The following is a 20,264-nucleotide window of genomic DNA, read 5'->3' on the forward strand; positions in this document are numbered from 1 at the left end:
TTCAACAATGCCATTTGAAAACCCTCTAACATGTAATGGAAAGTAGATAAGTGTTGCCAATAGGCTTGGTGACCATAGTATATGACAAGACTATTTCAAATTGTTACAATATTCGATCTTTATAACTCTCCATCGATATAGTATAATGGCTAAAAATTATAATAAATATTAACTTTGCCATTCCGTTTGTAAGACCCCATAAAGTATATATATATATATATATATATATATATATATATATATATATATATATATATATATATATATATATATATATATATATATATTCTGGGTCGTGGTGAAATTCTGAGTCGATCTAAACATGTCCGTCCGTCTGTTGAAAGCACGCTAACTTCCGAACGAAACAAGCTATCGACTTGAAACTTGGCACAAGTAGTTGCTATTGATGTAGGTTGGATGGTATTGCAAATGAACCATATCGGTTCGCTTTTACGTATAGCCCCCATATAAACCGATCCCCAGATTTGTTTGCGGGGCCTCTAAGAGAAGCAAATTTCATCCGATCCGGCTGAAATTTCCACAACCCTCATGTTCAATAAGCTCGTATTAAGATAGTAATAATATGTGAAACAAATTTCAATTTACTACACCGAAAGAATTCTCTTCGTAAATTTTACGAAGAATTCTTCATTAACTATTCTTCCTGAATTCTTCATTAAAATAACGAAATTTTCATTCATTTTCGTAAATTTTATGAAGAACATTTTACGAATATACGAAACTTCTACGAAACATTCTACATTAACTTTTCTTCGTAAAAAGTTCGTACTTTTAACGAAACTTTCTTCATATTTCATGAATTTTGTGAAGAAGTTTTTACGAATATTTTACGAAACATTCTGCGTTAAAATTTCTTCATAAAAAGTACGAAACATTTTCTTTGAAATAACGAAGAAGTTTCATTGAAGTTGTAAAATTTCCGTTTGCGGCATTAAATTGTCTTTTATAATGTGCTTGAGTGTATTCATTTATTCTATTTTTTATGCAAGTCTATGCTACTTCTCATTTGGGTGATAGCGCGCTATGAATAAAAGTGAAGCAATAAAACTTAAAATTATTCAAAACCTTAAGAGGAAAGTAGTGATGTCATTTTTCACACTTGCAACTACAACCAAATGCACTTTCGACTATAAATTTTTTTCTAAAAGTTCGAACATTTTTCAGGAAAAAGTACGAATATTTTTCATAAAAACTACGAAAATTTTTCATAATAAGTACGAAACATTTTCATAAAAAGAACGAAATTGTTTCATAAAAAGTACGAAGATTTTTCATAAAAAGTACGAAGATTCTTCATAAAAAGTACGAATTTTTTTCTTACAAACTACGAAAATTTTGGAAGAACTTTTCTTCGTAAAAAGTACGAAATATTTCGTACTTTTAATGAAAAGTTTCTTTGGTTGTAAAACAATGACAAATTTCGTACTTTTAACGAAATTTTTCGTTCTTTTTACGAAGAAAATTCTTTCGGTGTAGTTTGTCGGCTTTTTTCCTTCATGTGCTAACAAAGTCCTTTAAAATTCAACAAATTTAAAGACAAGTTTCATTAATTTTGAAGAATTTTTCAAGTTGTCCAATTCCTACAATTTTTTTTTTGCATGTAAGGATACCCATTTTTAATTGGAATCACTTAACTATAAGGACAAAACGACTTCATTAAAAAATGTATCGAATTTTGGACCAAGAAATTCGTCTTCTACACCCTCAAAAAAAAACACTTCTGTAACATATACCCCAAACACATTTTGCTTCAAGCGTATATATTTTCAGGTTTGGTCCAAACAAAATATTGTTTGTATTGTTCAAACATATTATGTTTCACCTTAGGGCATACACTGGTAGTAAAAAATTTTAATGAAATTTTCTTTGTGTGGATATATTTTTAAAGCGCCATTATTTTACTTGCAGCATACTCTCTAAATAGGTCTCTCTTTCTAAACACATATATGTTTATAGGCTATTTCCAAATTAATATATGTTCACATCTAAGCATATTATATTTACAAACATTTTATGTCCCAAACATAATATGTTCTAACATATTAACATATATGTATGTCCCAAACATGTTATGCTAGTTTATGAACATTATATGTTTGCACTTAAAAATATTGTGTTAAAAAAATTTGAGTTCCAAACATATAATTTTTACACCCAAACATATGAAAAACAGTCTTTTTCGTCCGTGTAATCTGAAAAAATAGTGAACCCACCAGAAAGAAAATTTTTTGTTAATATTATAAAATTTCGATTATTTTTAGAAAATTTTAACTAAACCATATTACAAACGCTGATGCCGATATCATAAAACTAAGTAAATATTTTTCGACAAATTTGAGAAAATTTATTAGACATAATTAAATTTTTCAACTTGTAAAAAAATTTTTTGTAGTTGTAGGAAAAAATTGGATTTCAAAAATGCAAAAATGTCTTTAGTGCCATGAGAAGTTCAAGATGGGCGCATTAGTAATAAAATGTACAAATTTAAAGAAATAGTAAATTATTTTGTGAGACGTACGAGTTTAGTAAATCTTTATGCTTCAGTTGTATAATTTTTTCCCATTTTTTATTTCATTTAATCAACGTGCGTAAAAAAATATTAGAGTAAAGGAAATTTTCTCCACACTTAATAATTCCATGAACTAAAATAAAGTTAAATTAGCTTTAGTCAAATAGAGTGTTCACTTTTTTCGAGTGTATTTAAAAGATTCATCTCGCCCACAAAATGTTATTAAATCGTGAACATTTTGGTGCGATTAGCTTTTACAACTTTCGACGCGAATTAGCACATCAACAGTGCATCGATGATCTTAATTCAAAATTTGCTATTGAAATAAAACTTACGCAAAATTTTCTATAGACATAAAATCTGGACAAAATCTTCTATAGAAGTACAATTTTTGCACAATTTTCTATAAAATAAAATCTGGAAAAAAATTTTTAAAGTTATAAAATTTTGACAAAATTTTCTAAAGATATAAAATTTTGACAAAATTTTCTAACGAAATAAAATTTGTAAATAATGATAAATAAATTTTTGGCAAAATTTTCTAACGAAGCAAAATGTTGACAAAATTTTCTAAAGAAATAAAATTTATAAAAAAGAATAATAAATAAATCTTTGAAAAAAAATCTGAAAAACTAAAATGTTGACAAAATTTTCTTAAGAAATAAAATTATGACAAAATTTTCTATAAAAATAAACTTATGGCAAAATTTTGTATAAATATAAAATATTGACAAAGTATTTATAGAAATACAATTTTACAAAATACGAAGCAATTTCAGGCAAATGATCTGTCTCTTTTTTTCGAAAAAAGCTAGATATGTCGGAATCGTTTCACTAGAACAACGCACATTCTGAGTGGTAAATAACCGTTTTTTGCCAGTTGTCCTCCAAAATATCGATTTTATGGTTCATCCGCCTTATAGTTCTGACTTGGCACCGAATGACTTTTTTAAACCCGTATGTAAAATATAAAATGAGAGGTCAACAATTTTCGACACCGGAATATAATAGCAAACCACTCATTGTGAGGATTTGGTGAACTAATTTACGTTAAACAAGTAAGTAAAGTAGAAAGTCGGGCGGGGCCGACTATATCATACCCTAAACCACCATTACAGAATTAGTAATCATTAGCATTTGTGGGGTAACATATAGGTCTGGGAGATAAACCGCAGTTACATATTTAAGAAAATTAAGGGGTACATGTCTATGGGTGCTTTGTGTCAATCTGATTATAGCTCATAGTCAATGTTGCCAGGGAAAATGTTTGGTATACCCTACAAGGACAAAAAAAAGTTCCCTACTTTCCCATACATTCCAAAACAATTTTCCCTACTATATTTTTCGTTAAATTTAAAAAATTTTACAAAACAAAAATGGTTCTAAGTACTTTATTATCTTAAAACATGAATATGCAACGTATATAACTTAGAATATAAATTTGTATTACCACCACGGTTGCCACAGTTGGTAGAATTCTACCCAAATTAGTAATCTTTTTTGTTAAATTTTGGAAAAAGTTTCTATAAACAAATTTTTGTGAGAAATTTTTCTATAGAAATAAAATTTTGACAATAAATTCTATAGAAATAAAATTTTGAGAAAAAATTCCACAGAAATAAAATTTTGAGAACATTTTTTATAAAAAATAATATTTTGAAAAATTTCTATAGAAATACAATTTTGACAAAATGTTCTATAGAAATAAAATGTTGACAAAATTTTCTACAGGAATAAAGTTTACCACACATTATTAAAGATTAAGCCTTGCCGGCTTCTACTTTCCTCCTCTAGAGCCACCAAAATGTAAAAATTATTACAAACTATGTTGAGTGAAAATGTCCTACATTGTGGCCCTACGTCCCTACAAGACGCTAAATATTAGAAAAACCCTACATATAGGGAATTTCCCCTACTTCTAGCAATACTGGCTGTGTTGATATTGCACCTACGGAGTTAGTATGCCACTAATATTGAGGTCATTATTAAACAAGTATATACGGCCGTAAGTTCGGCCAGGCCGAAGCTTATGTACCCTCCATCATGGATTGCGTAGAAACTTCTTCTAAACACTGCCATCCAGAATCGAATTACTTAAGTTGCGGTAACGCTTGCCGATGGCAAGGTATCTTAAAACCTCCTAACACCATCTTCTAAATTGTATGTAAGTCCATACGTGGTATATATTAAATCAAAAAAGATCGATCCAATACGTATATAATTCAGTTTGACAAAGTAGACATAAAATTTTGACAAAATTTTGTACAGAAATAAAATTTTAACAAAATTTTCTATAGAAATAAAATTTTCACAAAATTTTCTATAAAAATAAAAATTTTGACAAAATTTTCTATAGAAAGAAAATTTTGCAAAAATTTCTACAGAAATAAAATTTTAACAAAATTTTCTATAGAAATAAAATCTTGGTAGATTATTTTTGGCTCGAGTGGCAACCATGATTATGAACCGAATAAAATTTGAACAAAATTTTCTATAGAAATAAAATATTGACAATGATGAAAATTTTATTATGAACCGATATAGACCAATTTTTGTGTGATTGGACTAATTTTGGTATGGTTGTTAGCGAACATATACTAACACCACGTTCCTAATTTGAACCGGATCGGATGAATTTTGCTCCTCCAAGAGGCTCCGTAGGTCAAATCTGGAGAATGTTTTATATGGGGGCTATATATAATTATGGACCGATATGGACCAATTCTGGCACGTTTGTTAAAGATCATATACTAACACCATGTTCCAAATTACAACCGGATTGGATGAAATTTGCTTCTCTTGGAGACTTCGCAAGCCAAATCTGGGGATCGGTTTATATGGGGGCTATATATAATTATGAACCGATGTGGACCAATTTTTGCATGGTTGTTAGAGACCATATACCAATATCATGTACCAAATTTCAGGTGGATCGGATGAAATTTGCTTCTCTTTGAGGCTCCGCAACCCAAATCTGGGGATCGGTTTATATGGGGGCTATATATAATTATGGACCGATGTGGATCAATTTTTGCATGATTGTTAGAGACCATATACCAACACCATGTACCAAATTTCAGCCGGATCGGAAGAAATTTGCTTCTCGTTGAGGCTGCGCAAGCCAAATCTGGGGATCGGTTTATATGGGGGCTATATATAATTATGGACCGATGTGGATCAATTTTTGCATGATTGTTAGAGACCATATACCAACACCATGTACCAAATTTCAGCCGGATCGGATGAAATATGCTACTCTTAGAGGCTCCACAAGCCAAATCTGGGGATCGGTTTATATGGGGGCTATACATAATTATGGACCGATATGGACCAATTTTTGCACGGTTGTTAGAGACCATATACCAACACCATGTACCTAATTTCAGCCGGATCGGATGAAATTTGCATCTCTTTGAGGCTCCGCAAGCCAAATCTGGGGATCGGTTTATATGGGGACTATATATAATTATGGACCGATGTGGACCAATTTTTGCATGGTTGTTAGAGACCATATACCAACACCATATACCAAATTTCAGCCGGATCGGATGAAATATGCTTCTGTTAGAGGCTCCACAAGCCAAATCTGAGGGTCCCTTTATATGGGGGCTATACGTAAAAGTGGACCGATATGGCCCATTTTCAATACCATCCGACCTACATCGATAACAACTACTTGTGCCAAGTTTCAAGTCGATAGCTTGTTTCGTTCGGAAGTTAGCGTGATTTCAACAGACGGACGGACATGCTCAGATGGACTCAGAATTTCACCACGACCCAGAATATATATACTTTATGGGGTCTTAGAGCAATATTTCGATGTGTTACAAACGGAATGACAAAGTTAATATACCCCCATCCTATGATGGAGGGTATAAAAAGAGAAAATCGTTAAATTAGTGTGGGTAATAAATCAAAATTTGTAAAAATCGAGCAATATTCTTATGTAAGAGCTACAAGTACGTATAAGTACTATCGGCTAGTACATCAAAATTTGGAATTTGAGTAACATTGGTTAATAAATACTATGGCCAAATTTGGGAAAATCGAGCGATGCATATATGGAAGCTATATCTAAATCTGAACCAATTTGCATAATATTTTGCGGGTTTGATTAATACCACAAAAGGTTACCTTGCGCAAGATTTGAGTAAGATCAGTTACGAAATGAGGCCTGTATGGTCAAACATAAGGTTATAAGGGCGAATTTTTCAAAATCGGGCGATATATGGGAGCTATATCTAAATTTGAACCGATTTCGATGAAACTTGCACATATAGTTAGTACTATAGAGGACTGGATCTAGCCAACTTTTAGTTAGATCGGTTAATAAATAAGGGTTCTATGGCCAAATTTGGGAAAATCGGGCGATACATATATATGGTAGCTATATCTAAATCTGAACGGATTCCGATGACTTTTTGCACATATAGTAAGTGCTATATAAGACTACATTTAGCCAAATTTGGGTAAGATCGGTTGATAAATAAGGGTTTTATCGCCAAATTTAGAAAAATCGGGCGGTACATATATATGGGAGCTATATCTAAATCTGAACCGATTTCGATGATTTTTTGCACATATAGTAAGGGCTATAGAAGACTACATTTAGCCAAATTTGGGTCAGATCGGTTGATAAATAAGGGTTTTGTGGCCAAATTTGGGAAAATCGGGCGATAAATATATATGGGAGCTATATCTAAATCTGAACCGATTTGGATGAAATTTTGCAAACTTGAAGGGCGATGGAAAAGATTACCTTTTGCCAAATTTGGTGACGATGCGTTTGCTAAAACGCGCAACATGACCCCATTTGTCGAAATCGGGCGATACATATATATGGGAGCTATATCTAAATTTGATCCGATTTCTTCCAAATTCAATAGCGTTCGTCCTTGTGACCAAAAAACTCCCTGTACCAAATTTCATCAAAATCGGTTAATAATTGCGACCGGAATCCTGTGAACAACAAATACATGGACAGACGGACGGACGGACGGACACCAAGCGCTAGATCGACTCAGGAGGTGATTCTGTGTCGATCGGTATATATTTTATGGGGTCTAAACTCAATATTTCTGGTAGGCACATTTTTTGGCCGATCAAACTTATTATACCCAAACCACTATGTGGTTTAGGGTATAAAAATCGGTGAAAACTGTACGGTTCCCCAAGATAAATTTAAAGTTTCTACATCAGATTCAAACGCTAAATTAACGCTTTTAATATAATTTGAAATCTAGGTTCCACAGATCTTTACCACCATTATCTGCAATAAACAAGTAAGGAAAGTCTAAAGTCGGGCGGGGCCGACTATATTATACCCTGCACCACTTTGTAAATCTAAATTTTCGATACCATATCACATCCGTCAAATGTGTTGGGGGCTAGGTTTGGTTTGCCCCAAATACATACATTTAAATATCACTCGATTTGGGCAGAATTTGACAGACTTCTACAAAATCTATAGACTCAAAATTTAAGTTGTCGAATGCACTATGGTGGAACACAATTTTAGTAACAAACCAGTAAGGAAAGTCTAAAGTCGGGCGGGGCCGACTATATTATACCCTGCACCACTTTGTACACACAAAGAAAAAAAAACGTTTGGAAAACGTGTACCGAAAACGTTTTTCTTTTGTTAGAGTTTTTTGAATTGCTTCGAACATTTTAAACTTTTATTACCAAAAAATTCGTTTGTTACAAAATTTTTATTTTTTCAATAAAAAAAGTTATTTTTGAAACAACAACACAGTCCATTTCGTTTATATCAAACACTGTTCTTTTCTGACTATAGGTCTTTAATAAGACACATTTTACAGTTCAAAATTTAATATACTACAATGTAATGTTGAACTTTGTTTATTCGGTTCGTGGGCGCCGCAAGCTATGCTATATAAATATAACTTATATGGATATTTATCTATTGATGACCATAACAGGTACATAGCTCAGTAGTTAGTGTGTTGGCTTACAATGTGCATGGTCCGCGGTTCGATTCTCCGTCCAGGCGAAAAAAAAATTTTAAAAAATTATAAAATCGTATAATTTCTTCTACATTGTTGGTATTACAGGAAAAGGTGTTAAGAACTAAAAATCCTCGTGGATGTGAGAAAGATGTGAGGGACAATGCAATTAGCAAGAAAATAATGTTTTTTTTTTGACCTAGTCTTTATGAAATTGTTTTTACATCCTGGAAAAGAATAAACGTTTATCACAAGAAGTATATACTTTTCTTCCAAATACACTTCCTTACAGCGAAAAGCAAATGAGAAATGAACTTTGTTTGTCTAAAATTTCGTTTAGGAGGAAAGAATTATTTTTTTGCGTGTAGATCTAAATTTTCGATACCATATCACATCCGTCAAATCGGATCTGGAAGAATTTGATAGAATTCTACAAAATCTATAGACTCAAAATGTAAGTCGGCTAATGCACTAGGGTGGAACACAATGTTAGTAAAAAAAAATATGGGAAACGTTTAAATCTGAAGCAATTTTAAGGAAACTTCAAAAAAGTTTATTTATGATTTATCGCTCGATATATATGTATTAGAAGTTTAGGAAAATTAGAGTCATTTTTACAACCTTTCGACTAAGCAGTGGCGATTTTACAAGGAAAATGTTGGTATTTTGACCATTTTTGTCGAAATCAGAAAAACATATATATGGGAGCTATATCTAAATCTGAACCGATTTCAACCAAATTTGGCACGCATAGCAACAATGCTTATTCTCCTCCCTGTGCAAAATTTCAACTAAATCGGAGTTAAAAATTGGCCTCTGTGGACATATGAGTGTAAATCGGGCGAAAGCTATATATGGGAGATATATCTAAATCTGAACCGATTTCAACCAAATTTGGTACGCATAGCAACAATGCTAATTCTACTCCCTGTACAAAATTTCAACTAAATCGGAGTTAAAAATTGGCCTCTGTGGACATATGAGTGTAAATCGGGCGAGAGCTATATATGGGAGCTATATCTAAATCTGAACCGATTTCAACCAAATTTGGCACGCATAGCTACAATGCTAATTCTACTCCCTGTGCAAAATTTCAACTAAATCGGAGTTAAAAATTGGCCTCTGTGGTCATATGAGTTTAAATCGGGCGAAAGCTATATATGGGAGATATATCCAAATCTGAACCGATTTCAACCAAATTTGGCACGCATAGTAACAATGCTAATTCTACTCCCTGTGCAAAATTTCAACTAAATCGGAGTTAAAAATTGGCCTCTGTGGTCATATGAGTGTAAATCGGGCGAAAGGTATATATGGGAGATATATCTAAATCTGAACCGATTTCAACCTAATTTGGCACGCATGGCTACAATGCTAATTCTACTCCCTGTGCAAAATTTCAACTAAATCGGAGTTAAAATTTGGCCTCTGTGGTCATATGAGTGTAAATCGGGCGAAAGCTATATATGGGAGCTATATCTAAATGTGAACCGATTTTGCTGATATTTTGCAAGTTTTTCGAGACTCATAAAATATTCGGATGTACGGAATTTGAGGAAGATCGGTTGATATACACGCCAATTATGACCAGATCGGTGACAAATATATATGGCAGCTATATCTAAATCTGAACCGATTTTTTCCAAAATCAATAGGGATCGTCTTTGAGCCGAAACAGGACCCTGTACCAAATTTTAGGACAATCGGACTAAAACTGCGAGCTGTACTTTGCACACAAAAATACATCAACAGACAGACAGACAGACAGACAGACAGACAGACGGACAGACAGACGGACAGACAGACAGACAGACGGACATCGCTAAATCGACTCAGAATTTAATTCTAAGCCGATCCGTATACTAAAAGGTTGGTCTATGATTACTCCTTCTTGGCGTTACATACAAATGCACAAACTTATTATACCCTGTACCACAGTAGTGGTGAAGGGTATAAAAATAGGAGAAACATTTAAATCTGAAGCAATTTTAAGGAAACTTCGCAAAAGTTTATTTATGATTTATAGCTCGATATATATGTATTAGAAGTTTAGGAAAATTAGAGTCATTTTTACAACTTTTCGACTAAGCAGTGGCGATTTAACAAGGAAAATGTTGGTATTTTGACCATTTTTGTCGAAATCAGAAAAACATATATATGGGAGCTATATTACTAATTGTAATATACTATATTACTAATTGTACTCCTAGTGCAAAATGTCAACCAAATTGGGCCAAAACTCTGGCTTCTGGGGCCATATAATTCCATATCGGCCAAAAAATATATATGGAAACTATATCTAAATCTGAACCGATTTCAATTAAATTTGGCACACATGACTATACTACCAATTGTACTCCTTGTGCAAAATTTCAAGCTAATCGGGATAAAACTCTGGCTTCTGGGTCCATATAAGTGCATATCGGGCGAAAGATATATATGGGAGTATATCTATTATTGCCAAAGACACCATGTGTCTATCTCGTCTCCTTCTGGGTGTTACAAACATATGCACTAACTTATAATACCCTGTTCCACAGTGTGGCGCAGGGTATGCAAATTGCTGGGTGTGGATGCCAATCAATTCGGCGGGCCGGTTTATATGAAAACATGGATCGATATAGACTATCTTCGAAATGGAGCCACCGTGGTGCAATGGTTATCATGCCCGCCTTGCATACACAAGGTCGTGGATTCGATTCCTGCTTCGACCGAACACCAAAAAGTTTTTCAGCGGTGGATTATCCCACCTCAGTAATGCTGGTGACATTTCTGAGGGTTTCAAAGCTTCTCTACGTGGTTTCACTGCAATGTGGAACGCCGTTCGTACTCGGCTATAAAAAGGAGGTCCCTTGTCATTGAGCTTAACATGGAATCGGGTAGCACTCAGAGAAGTTCACCAATGTGGTATCACAATTTTTTTTTTTTTTTTTTTTTTTTTTTTTTTTTTTTTTTTTGCTAACTTCAGGGCCCAGTGGACGGGTGACGACTGAAGTTATAAATTTGGGCAGCGACCAAGAGTCAGGCCCAATTAGTCGACCTGTAGACGGGTCGACTGGCGGTGACACTTTGGCAAGTCGAACCTTTTCTAAGGTGACGACATCAAAAGGAGGCAATCCCTCTCGAAAGAGATTCAAGGAACGAAGAAATGCTTTGTTTATCCTAAAGAAATTAGGATCAGTCGACCCAAGCACGTTGTCGGCTAAGCAAAGCGATTCCTTAAAATGGGCTCAAGGAATTCTTGAAGCTGGAAAAAGGGAACGATCACCGGATGAGCTACCATCCTCTAAACGGGATCAAAGATCGTTTGCCTCAGTTGCAAAAGACAGCCTTGTGATGGCTATTATTAATAAAGGAGCATTGGACGGTATGATTCCAAGGCAAAAATGGGGGGAAATTGAGAACGCGCTGTCTGGTGTCTACTCAGAGGTGCGAAAAAAGTTTCCCGGACCAAGTCCTCGACAGCAAGATGCTGGATGGTATCAAGGACGATATAAGTTAATAGCTTTTGCAGACATGAGGTCTATGGATTGCTTTAAAGCTGCATTGATGCTAATTGGTGAAGTTTGGGAAGGAGCCGCTTTGGAGTTAGTCGATAAAAAAGACATACCGGCTAAACCTAGAGCACATGCATGGATACCGGCAAACCCTCCTGATCCTGAGTCAATACTAGAGAGACTAAAAGAATGTAACCCAGATCTTCCAACCGCCGATTGGAAGGTTGGTCGTTTGGATGAGGTGGATGGACCAAGACGACATGCGGTGTTTATATTAAACATAGAGTCGCTGCCACATCTAGCCCAGACCCAAGGACGCGTAAGTTATGGCTTTCATTATATCCATATGAAGGTATACAAAAGCGATCAGCCAAAGGATACCGAAACGGACAAGCCACCGGTAGAGTCAGCAGTGAAAAAATCTCCTAGCGAAGCCGAAGGAGACATAAAACCGGCAGACTATGGCGAAAATCATATGCGGGAAGTTTCTACAGGCTCAAGCCTCACCAAAGCTGAACCGCGGACTGTTGCGAGAGTCACCGAGATCTGTGAAGAGGAAGCCCTTGATGACTCAATTGAAGCGGCTGATGTGACGGTGGTTGAAAATTTGGATGGTTCTACGGTTCCTCCAGATAAATCTTCACCATTGTAAGGCCGCTTGTGCTGCCTTAAAAGTTCTCCTGATGAAAGGAGACATAGATATAGTTCTTATTCAAGAACCATACATATATAAGAACAAGATCTGTGAATTAAGCACTCCGGGTTTCAAACTTTTGCATAATACCGGTAACGATATAAATCGAGCATGTATAATTGCTAAAAACGAACTAAACTTGTTTCTGCTTCCTTCATTGAGCAATGCAGACACTGTCGTAGCCAGTCTAGAGATATCCACATGCAAATATTGGGTATCTTCGGTCTACATGGGACATGATTGGGGTATGCCACCCTGTGCCGTTAAGACCTTAGTTGAGGAGTCACTAAAAACAAAGAGAAAACTCATTATGGGATGCGATGCAAATGCACATCATAGTATTTGGGGAAGTAGTGATACTAATGCAAGGGGAGAGTCGCTAATAGAGTTTATTTTGCGTACTAACCTGGTAGTTTGCAATAAGGGAGATGCACCAACCTTCGTCACCAGGAACAGACAAGAGGTTTTGGACGTAACGTTGACCTCTCCGGAACTGAATGATAAGATATCTGAGTGGCAAGTTTTGAGGGAACATAGCTTCTCAGATCATCGCTACATCAGTTTCAAATTGGCTGTTCGTACTTCAAAGACCATATTTCCGCCAAATGTTAGGAAAGCTGATTGGAATAGGTATAGGGAATCGTTCAATTTGATGATACCGGAAATGCCGGAGACAAATATGAGCACTGTGCAAGATATCGAACTCGCAGTGGAGCGGATTACGAAGGCCTTCAACATTTCACTGAAAGCTGCTTGCCCTAGGGGAAAGCCAAGGGGAAAAAATCGGCCGCCATGGTGGACTACGGAGTTAAGTAATATGAGGAAATCCTGCAGGAAGCTCTTTAACAAAGCAAAGTCCACAAGAGCTCCGGAGGATTGGGACACTTACAAGATGAATCTGAGAGAATATAAACGAGAACTGAGAAGGTCTCAACAAAACTCTTGGGATGATTACTGTAGCAGAATTGAGAATACGTCAGAGGCTTCCAGACTACGGAAGGTACTAGCATCCACTAACACCGCTCCAGGTTTCATTAAAACATCGGGGGGAAATTGGACAACGTCCAGTGAGGAGACGTTGGAGGTACTTTTGGACACACACTTCCCTGGAAATCAGACGGTTGAACCATGTTCCGGCGGTGTAACAGAGGCTCGGCGATCACTTCCTATCGAGGAAATTGTGTCGGAATCTAGAATAAAATGGGCTTTAAATAGCTTTGGACCATTCAAAACCCCCGGACCTGATGGAATTACTCCGGCGGAGTTACAGGCAGTGGCTGAAAGAATTATCCCCTGGTTGACGATGATATATAAACAATGTGTAAACTTAGCATATATTCCAGAAAAGAGGAGGGAAACAAAAGTCGTCTTCATACCTAAAGCAGGAAAAGCCTCTCACTCGAGTGCGAACGATTTCCGACCAATCAGCTTATCCTCATTCCTACTTAAGACCCTGGAGAGGATGATAGACATGTATCTTAGAAATAGCGTGGATTCAAGTTTGCTCTCGAAACGACAGCATGCATACTCGAAGGGCAGGTCTACTGAGACCGCATTGCATGAACTGGTCAGCTTTATTGAAAGCTCATTATCTGTCAAAGAATACACAATCGTGGCGTTTCTAGACATCGAAGGGGCGTTCAATAATGTCCATCCGAGCTCGATATTAAATGGACTGACAACTCTGAATGTTGATCCAGGTATACTTAGGCTGTTAGACGAACTTCTAATAAAGAGACGTATTTCAGCCACACTAGGGCAAGCAAACATACAAATGTATGTGAACAGAGGCACTCCCCAAGGAGGAGTTCTATCACCTCTTCTTTGGAATGTTGCTATAAACAACCTTCTGGTTTCTCTAGAAAAGGAAAGGATAAAAGTGGTGGCATACGCAGATGATGTGGCGCTAGCAGTCAGGGGAAAATTCCCATCCACAATCAGAGATATTATACAGAGAGCTCTCCGGATGACTGAGAAATGGGCGAAAGATAATGGTCTTGGTGTAAATCCAGCAAAGACAGAAATAGTCATGTACTGCAAAGATCGCAAAACTCCCACGGTTAGGCCCATTTCCTTAGGGGGTACTGAAATTCCCTTTGGTGAGTGTGCAAAATACCTTGGCGTTATTTTGGACAGGAAGCTGAATTTTAGGCTTAATATTGAAGAGAGGGCGAGAAAAGCCACGGTAGCTTTGTACTCGTGCAAAAAGGCAATTAGATAAAGTTCAGCGTATGGCGAGCTTATGTATCTCAGGCGCATTTAGTAAGACAGGAACAGACTCCCTTAATGTCATGCTACATCTATTGCCTTTAGACATTTTGGCCAAACAGTCAGCTGCAACAACGGCTGTGCGGTTGCGCGAGCTATCGCTGAGGTCAGAAAAAATGTACGGTCATAGTTCGGTCCTCAAAGTAATGCCAGATGTGCCTAACGTAGTGGATTACACCCTGGCAAAACCACTTTTCGACAAAAAGTTTGAAACTCTAATTCCCAACAGTGAGGCGTGGTGTACACAGACCCCGGGGAATAAAAGATATATAGATTTCTATACTGATGGCTCCAAATTGAATGGACAAGTGGGGTTCGGAGTATATTCTAAAGATCTGGAAATTCGAATAGCGAAAAGATTACCTAATCACTGTAGTGTTTTTCAGGCTGAAATATTGGCAATAAGAGAGGTGGTGAATTGGCTGAGAAGTAATGTTCCAACAAATATTGGCATTAATATATACTCAGACAGTCAACCTGCAATAAAATCCTTGGACTCTGTGTTCCTTAACTCAAAAACGGCCATAGACTGCCGCAAATCTCTCAACGAGATGGCTGAGCAGTACAATATTCACCTAATATGGGTGCCTGGTCATAGGAACATACCGGGGAACTGTGAAGCAGATGTGTTAGCAAGGCTAGGAACTACCTTACATATTCCAGGGGAACTAGAATCTGTTGGTATGCCTCTGGCCACCTGCAAGCTCTTACTGCGTGAGAAGGCTGTTATGATGGCCAATATTCGATGGGAAAATTGCAAGGGTTGTAACGACACCAAGCAAATATGGCCCCATTTAAACTTAAACCGCACACTAGATATGCTAGTGTTCTCAAGGCGTCAGATAGCACTCCTAATATCTGCTATAACGGGTCGCTGCCTGATAGGCGAATTTGCAAAAACTATAGGTGCGAAGTATAATGACTATTGTATAAGCTGTCATGACGTGGAGGAAAAGGAATCAATTAAACACCTCTTGTGTGAGTGTCCTGCTTTTTGTGTAAGGCGTAAGCGAATTTTAGGAGCATATAGCTTTAGATTACTGGCTGACCTGGAAAACGTTAACTTAAGCAGTTTGTTAATGTTTTTGGAGCAATCTGGTTGGTTCCACAAAAGTAAATAATAGAGAAGGTTCAGTGGTTAAGACTAGAAGTGCCCATATGTAATAGGTACTTTTAGTTAAATGTGGTATCACAATGGACTGAATAGTCTAAGTGAGCCTGAAATTTAATCGGGCTGCCACCTTAACCTAACCTAACCTAACCTACTACCAAAGCCTATTTGAAACCTTCAGTTCGTCTCCAAAATGCTCTAGAAGTCCCAGCGGGTTATAAGGTGTCTACACCCAACCTAACCTATCGTCGAACTTGACGTGCTTGCTGACCAAAAACGAATTTGGACCAAATTTTCTAACTATAGCTCCATTATTGAAGTATGTAGCGTTATTACTAAAGACACACATCGTCTTAGAATTTCTCCCTAATCAAGAGTAGAGGTCTGCATCGAATAACTTTTCACTACATGTATGCAATTCGCTGTCGAATATAGTACATACACTGTCTTTCTCTCAGAGCGCAAGCAGTGAAGTGAAGAGAACACTTGCTTGTCAAATACCACCAAGTACTTATCCGAAACAATATGTGTTCCGAAAAAAAGGAACAATAAAAATGTAAGTACTTGAGAAAAAGTACAACATTGATTCTCTTCACTTCACATGGTACCACAAGTATTTCTCAGTTATGTGCGAAGCAAAACTTTCCATTATTATTAATCATAGATATGTATGTATGTCACATATTTCATATATTTATGTATGTCACACACTTACCTTAACGTTTGGCGTTCTTTATAACAGACCGAAAACATATAGTATGGAGAGTAACTATTTTTTTGTATTTCTGAAACTGCACGTGGTACATGGAGTACTCTATGAAGTTTTGTTCTCGCAACATACTCGACGTGATCACTCTGAGTACACTTCAATAAGAGAGAAAGAGGAATATGTGTTTGTTGGTAGTGAGGACATCAGAGTAGTAACAAGAAGTTACTCGTGGCTTTTGGTGTTCATCAAAATGTGTACCAATTATTTTGCGACTCTCTCAAATAGATGTACTCATGTAGCAAGTACACGTGAACTCTGCATTTAAAAATGGAATTGTGCAGACCTCTAATCAAGAGTATGGTGGCGGGTATATAAAATTCGAAAAATATAATGTGAATACTTACAGATTGGGATACATTCCAACAGCAACATTCCCATCCCGGTGACTGCTTTTCAACAAGATTTTCCCCAGTTGACATTCTTTCAGTGGCAATCCTGGATTGACCATTAGCGCCATGTCCCATGGTCTCATTCACTCGGGATGATGTAAAATTACCAGAATCCCATAATACATTATTAGCACTAACCATTGTATCGTTGAATAGTTGATAACCACGAAAGCCATAGGCTTTGTCATAGCAATTACTCTGCTTCCCATTATTGTATTCCACAGAAGCCGATGTTGATGATATGCAGCAACTATAACAGACCAGTATTAATAGGAAACGAAGCATTTGAAATGCGGGAACTAGAAGTTGATGTTGCCTCTTTGGTACTTTGATCAAGCACAAATGCTTGCGGTGTTGGTCATGAGAATAGCAATTGCGTTGCCGTTGCTGTTGGTTTTGAGTATAATGATGCATTTTCGTGAAAGGATGCAAGGCGAACGTAGGTTTATTGAACATCTAACGGTAAATAAGCAAAGAATTTCTGCTCGTATTTCTTTTCCTTTGTTTCGTTTTTTCTTTTTACTCGTAGAAGCCAATTGTTTGTAACTCTCTTACGCTTTTCTGTTTGCCTTTGATGGCAATGAGTTACAAGTCCTTATATCCTTTTGTCATATCTCATGCTGCTAATATGATCTTATTTTATGGCATACATTTTATGGCAATATAAAGTAGAAGCCCACAGGGTAATATTGATTTGTGATATGGCGATGAAAGTTGTTGATACGACATAGTCTGAAAATGAAACGGAAGTATGTTAAAATCATTCAATAAATTCGATTTAAAGTTGAAAAGTTGAATGTTTAATGGCTCTCGGATAGTTTCTGCTAATGGCAGCATAAGAAATTAAAGTTATTGTGAAAAATGTCAATAAAATGCTACAACATATTTTTTAATACCCTGCATGGAATAAAAGACAACTTGTAAAATTCCAAAGAGTTTGTCTCTACTCCGATGGTTTTGGTATTGATAACAATGCCAATAAGCGAAGATTTCAACTAAAGATTCTAATTTAAGTTTCCCATACTTGATAATGCGAAACAAAATTTAATTTTTTCCTTTTTCATGATATTGTTGCAAAAATCTTTCTTTATAAACGTGTTCACTACAACCTAAAATTCCAAAAACACACATTGTAACACATCGAAATATTGCTTTAAGACCCTTTATATATATTCTGGGTCGTGATGAAATTCTGAGTCGATCTAAGCATGTCCGACCCCCAGATTTGGCTTGCGGAGCCTCTTATAGAAGAAAATTCCATCCAATCCAGTTGAAATTTGGTACGTGTAGTTAGTATATTGTCTCTAACAACCATGCCAAAATTGGTCCATAGCGGTTCATAATTATATATTAAGCACCCATATAAAGCAATTCCCAGATTTGGTTTTGGAGCCTCTTGGAGAAGCAAATTTCATCCGATTAAGTTGAAATTTAGTACATTGTGCTAGTATATGGCCGTTAACAACCATGCGTAATTAGGTCCATATAAGTCTATAGTTATATATATAGCCCTCAGATAAACCGAAGACGATGTTAAGAAGTTTTATGATATGTTATCATCAGAAAGTATTGTGGATGACAGTCTTTCGTAGAAGTTTCTACGCAATCCATAGTGGAGGGTAAATAAGATTCGACCTGGCCGAACTTACGGCCGTATATACTTTTTTTATTTACCCTGCGCCACACTGTGGAACAGGGTATTATAACCCAGCAAAAAGAGCGTCGCCAAAAAAGTAATGAAAATGTTCTTTTTGGATCCGGAAGTGGTGCAAAATTGACGCAGAAGCGATGAATTTAACATGGGATTGTCATAGGACGGAAATCCTCCATTTCAACAGACGTTACACTGAATTTGCATCACTTCTTTAGGTGTGATCCGAATTCAATGTTGTGGATGCAAAATAACAAATTCTGTGATATTTTGTCAAATAAATAATTTTTATAATTTTTAATGGATTCTAACGATTATCGGAAACGTTTGACCTCAAATATTTTAAAAAATTCACAATTTTTTCAGATTGGATTTAGCATTTTTTTCGACAAAATTTAAATGATTTGTACCATTTTATGAATTCTTACTCTGTTTTTAACCTATTTGAAACAAAAAAAATTAAAACTACCTATTTAAAGTATGAAAAAACCAATTTATAAAAAATTGAATAAAAGAACTTCCTGGGTAGTTAAAATAAAGAACATCATTGAGAGTGCATCTTCTGGAAGTGCTTTTTAAAGTTGTACCTTTGGAAGAACTGCCAAATTTGTTTGCTGGGAAGTTAGTGCATATGTTTGCAACACCCAGAAGGAGACGAGATAGACACATGGTGTCTTTGGCAATAATGCTCCCTGAGTCGATCTAGCCATGTCCGTCTGTCCGTCCGTCTGTCTGTGACACATTTTTGTGATCAAAGTCTAGGTCGCCTTCAAATTTAGCACAAGTTCCTGTTTTGGGTCACAATAGAACCCTATTGATTTTGGAAAAAATCGATATGAACTTATACACAAAAAAAAAATTTTTCTGATTCAATCACGAAATTAATTGATCCAATTAATTTTTTAATTGAAATGTCTTCAATCACAGAAATGATAGTACCAATTAAAAAATTAATTGACAGTCAATTAATATATTAATTGATCCAATTAAATATTTAATTGATACTATTAATTTGTGTGATTGATTTTTATTTCAATTAACAAATTTGTTGACTCAATTAAATTTTTAATTGAAAATTTTTTAAAACTCAATTAAAATTTTAATTGGAAAATTTTTCGAGAAATTTTTTTCTGTGTATGGACACAGAAGCCAGAGTTTTACCCTGATTTGCTTGAAATTTTGCACCAGGAGAACAATAAGTACTATAGTCAGATGTGCCAAATTTGATTGAAATCGGTACAGATTGAGATATAGCTCTCATATACATCATTCGCCCGATATAGACTTATATGGACACAGAAGCCAGAGTTTTAGCCCAATTAGGTTGAAATTTTGCACTAGGAGTACAATTAGTAGTGTAGTCAAGTGTGCTAAATTTTATTGAAATCG

General features: G+C 35.8%; 1 protein-coding gene across 1 annotated transcript in view; it reads right to left on the reverse strand.

The window, feature by feature from the left end:
- The window catches only part of Lgr1 (Leucine-rich repeat-containing G protein-coupled receptor 1), a 200,422-nt gene that overhangs the window by 62,176 nt on the left and 117,982 nt on the right, over positions 1–20,264 (reverse strand). Inside the window, exon 2 of the mRNA XM_075290673.1 lies at positions 17,180–17,956. Coding sequence (XP_075146788.1) covers positions 17,180–17,680 — 501 coding nt within the window. The 5' untranslated portion in view covers positions 17,681–17,956. The remainder of the gene's footprint in view (positions 1–17,179; positions 17,957–20,264) is intronic.

Source organism: Haematobia irritans, chromosome 1, assembly GCF_050003625.1.
Source record: "Haematobia irritans isolate KBUSLIRL chromosome 1, ASM5000362v1, whole genome shotgun sequence".
NCBI classification, from domain to species: domain Eukaryota; kingdom Metazoa; phylum Arthropoda; class Insecta; order Diptera; family Muscidae; genus Haematobia; species Haematobia irritans.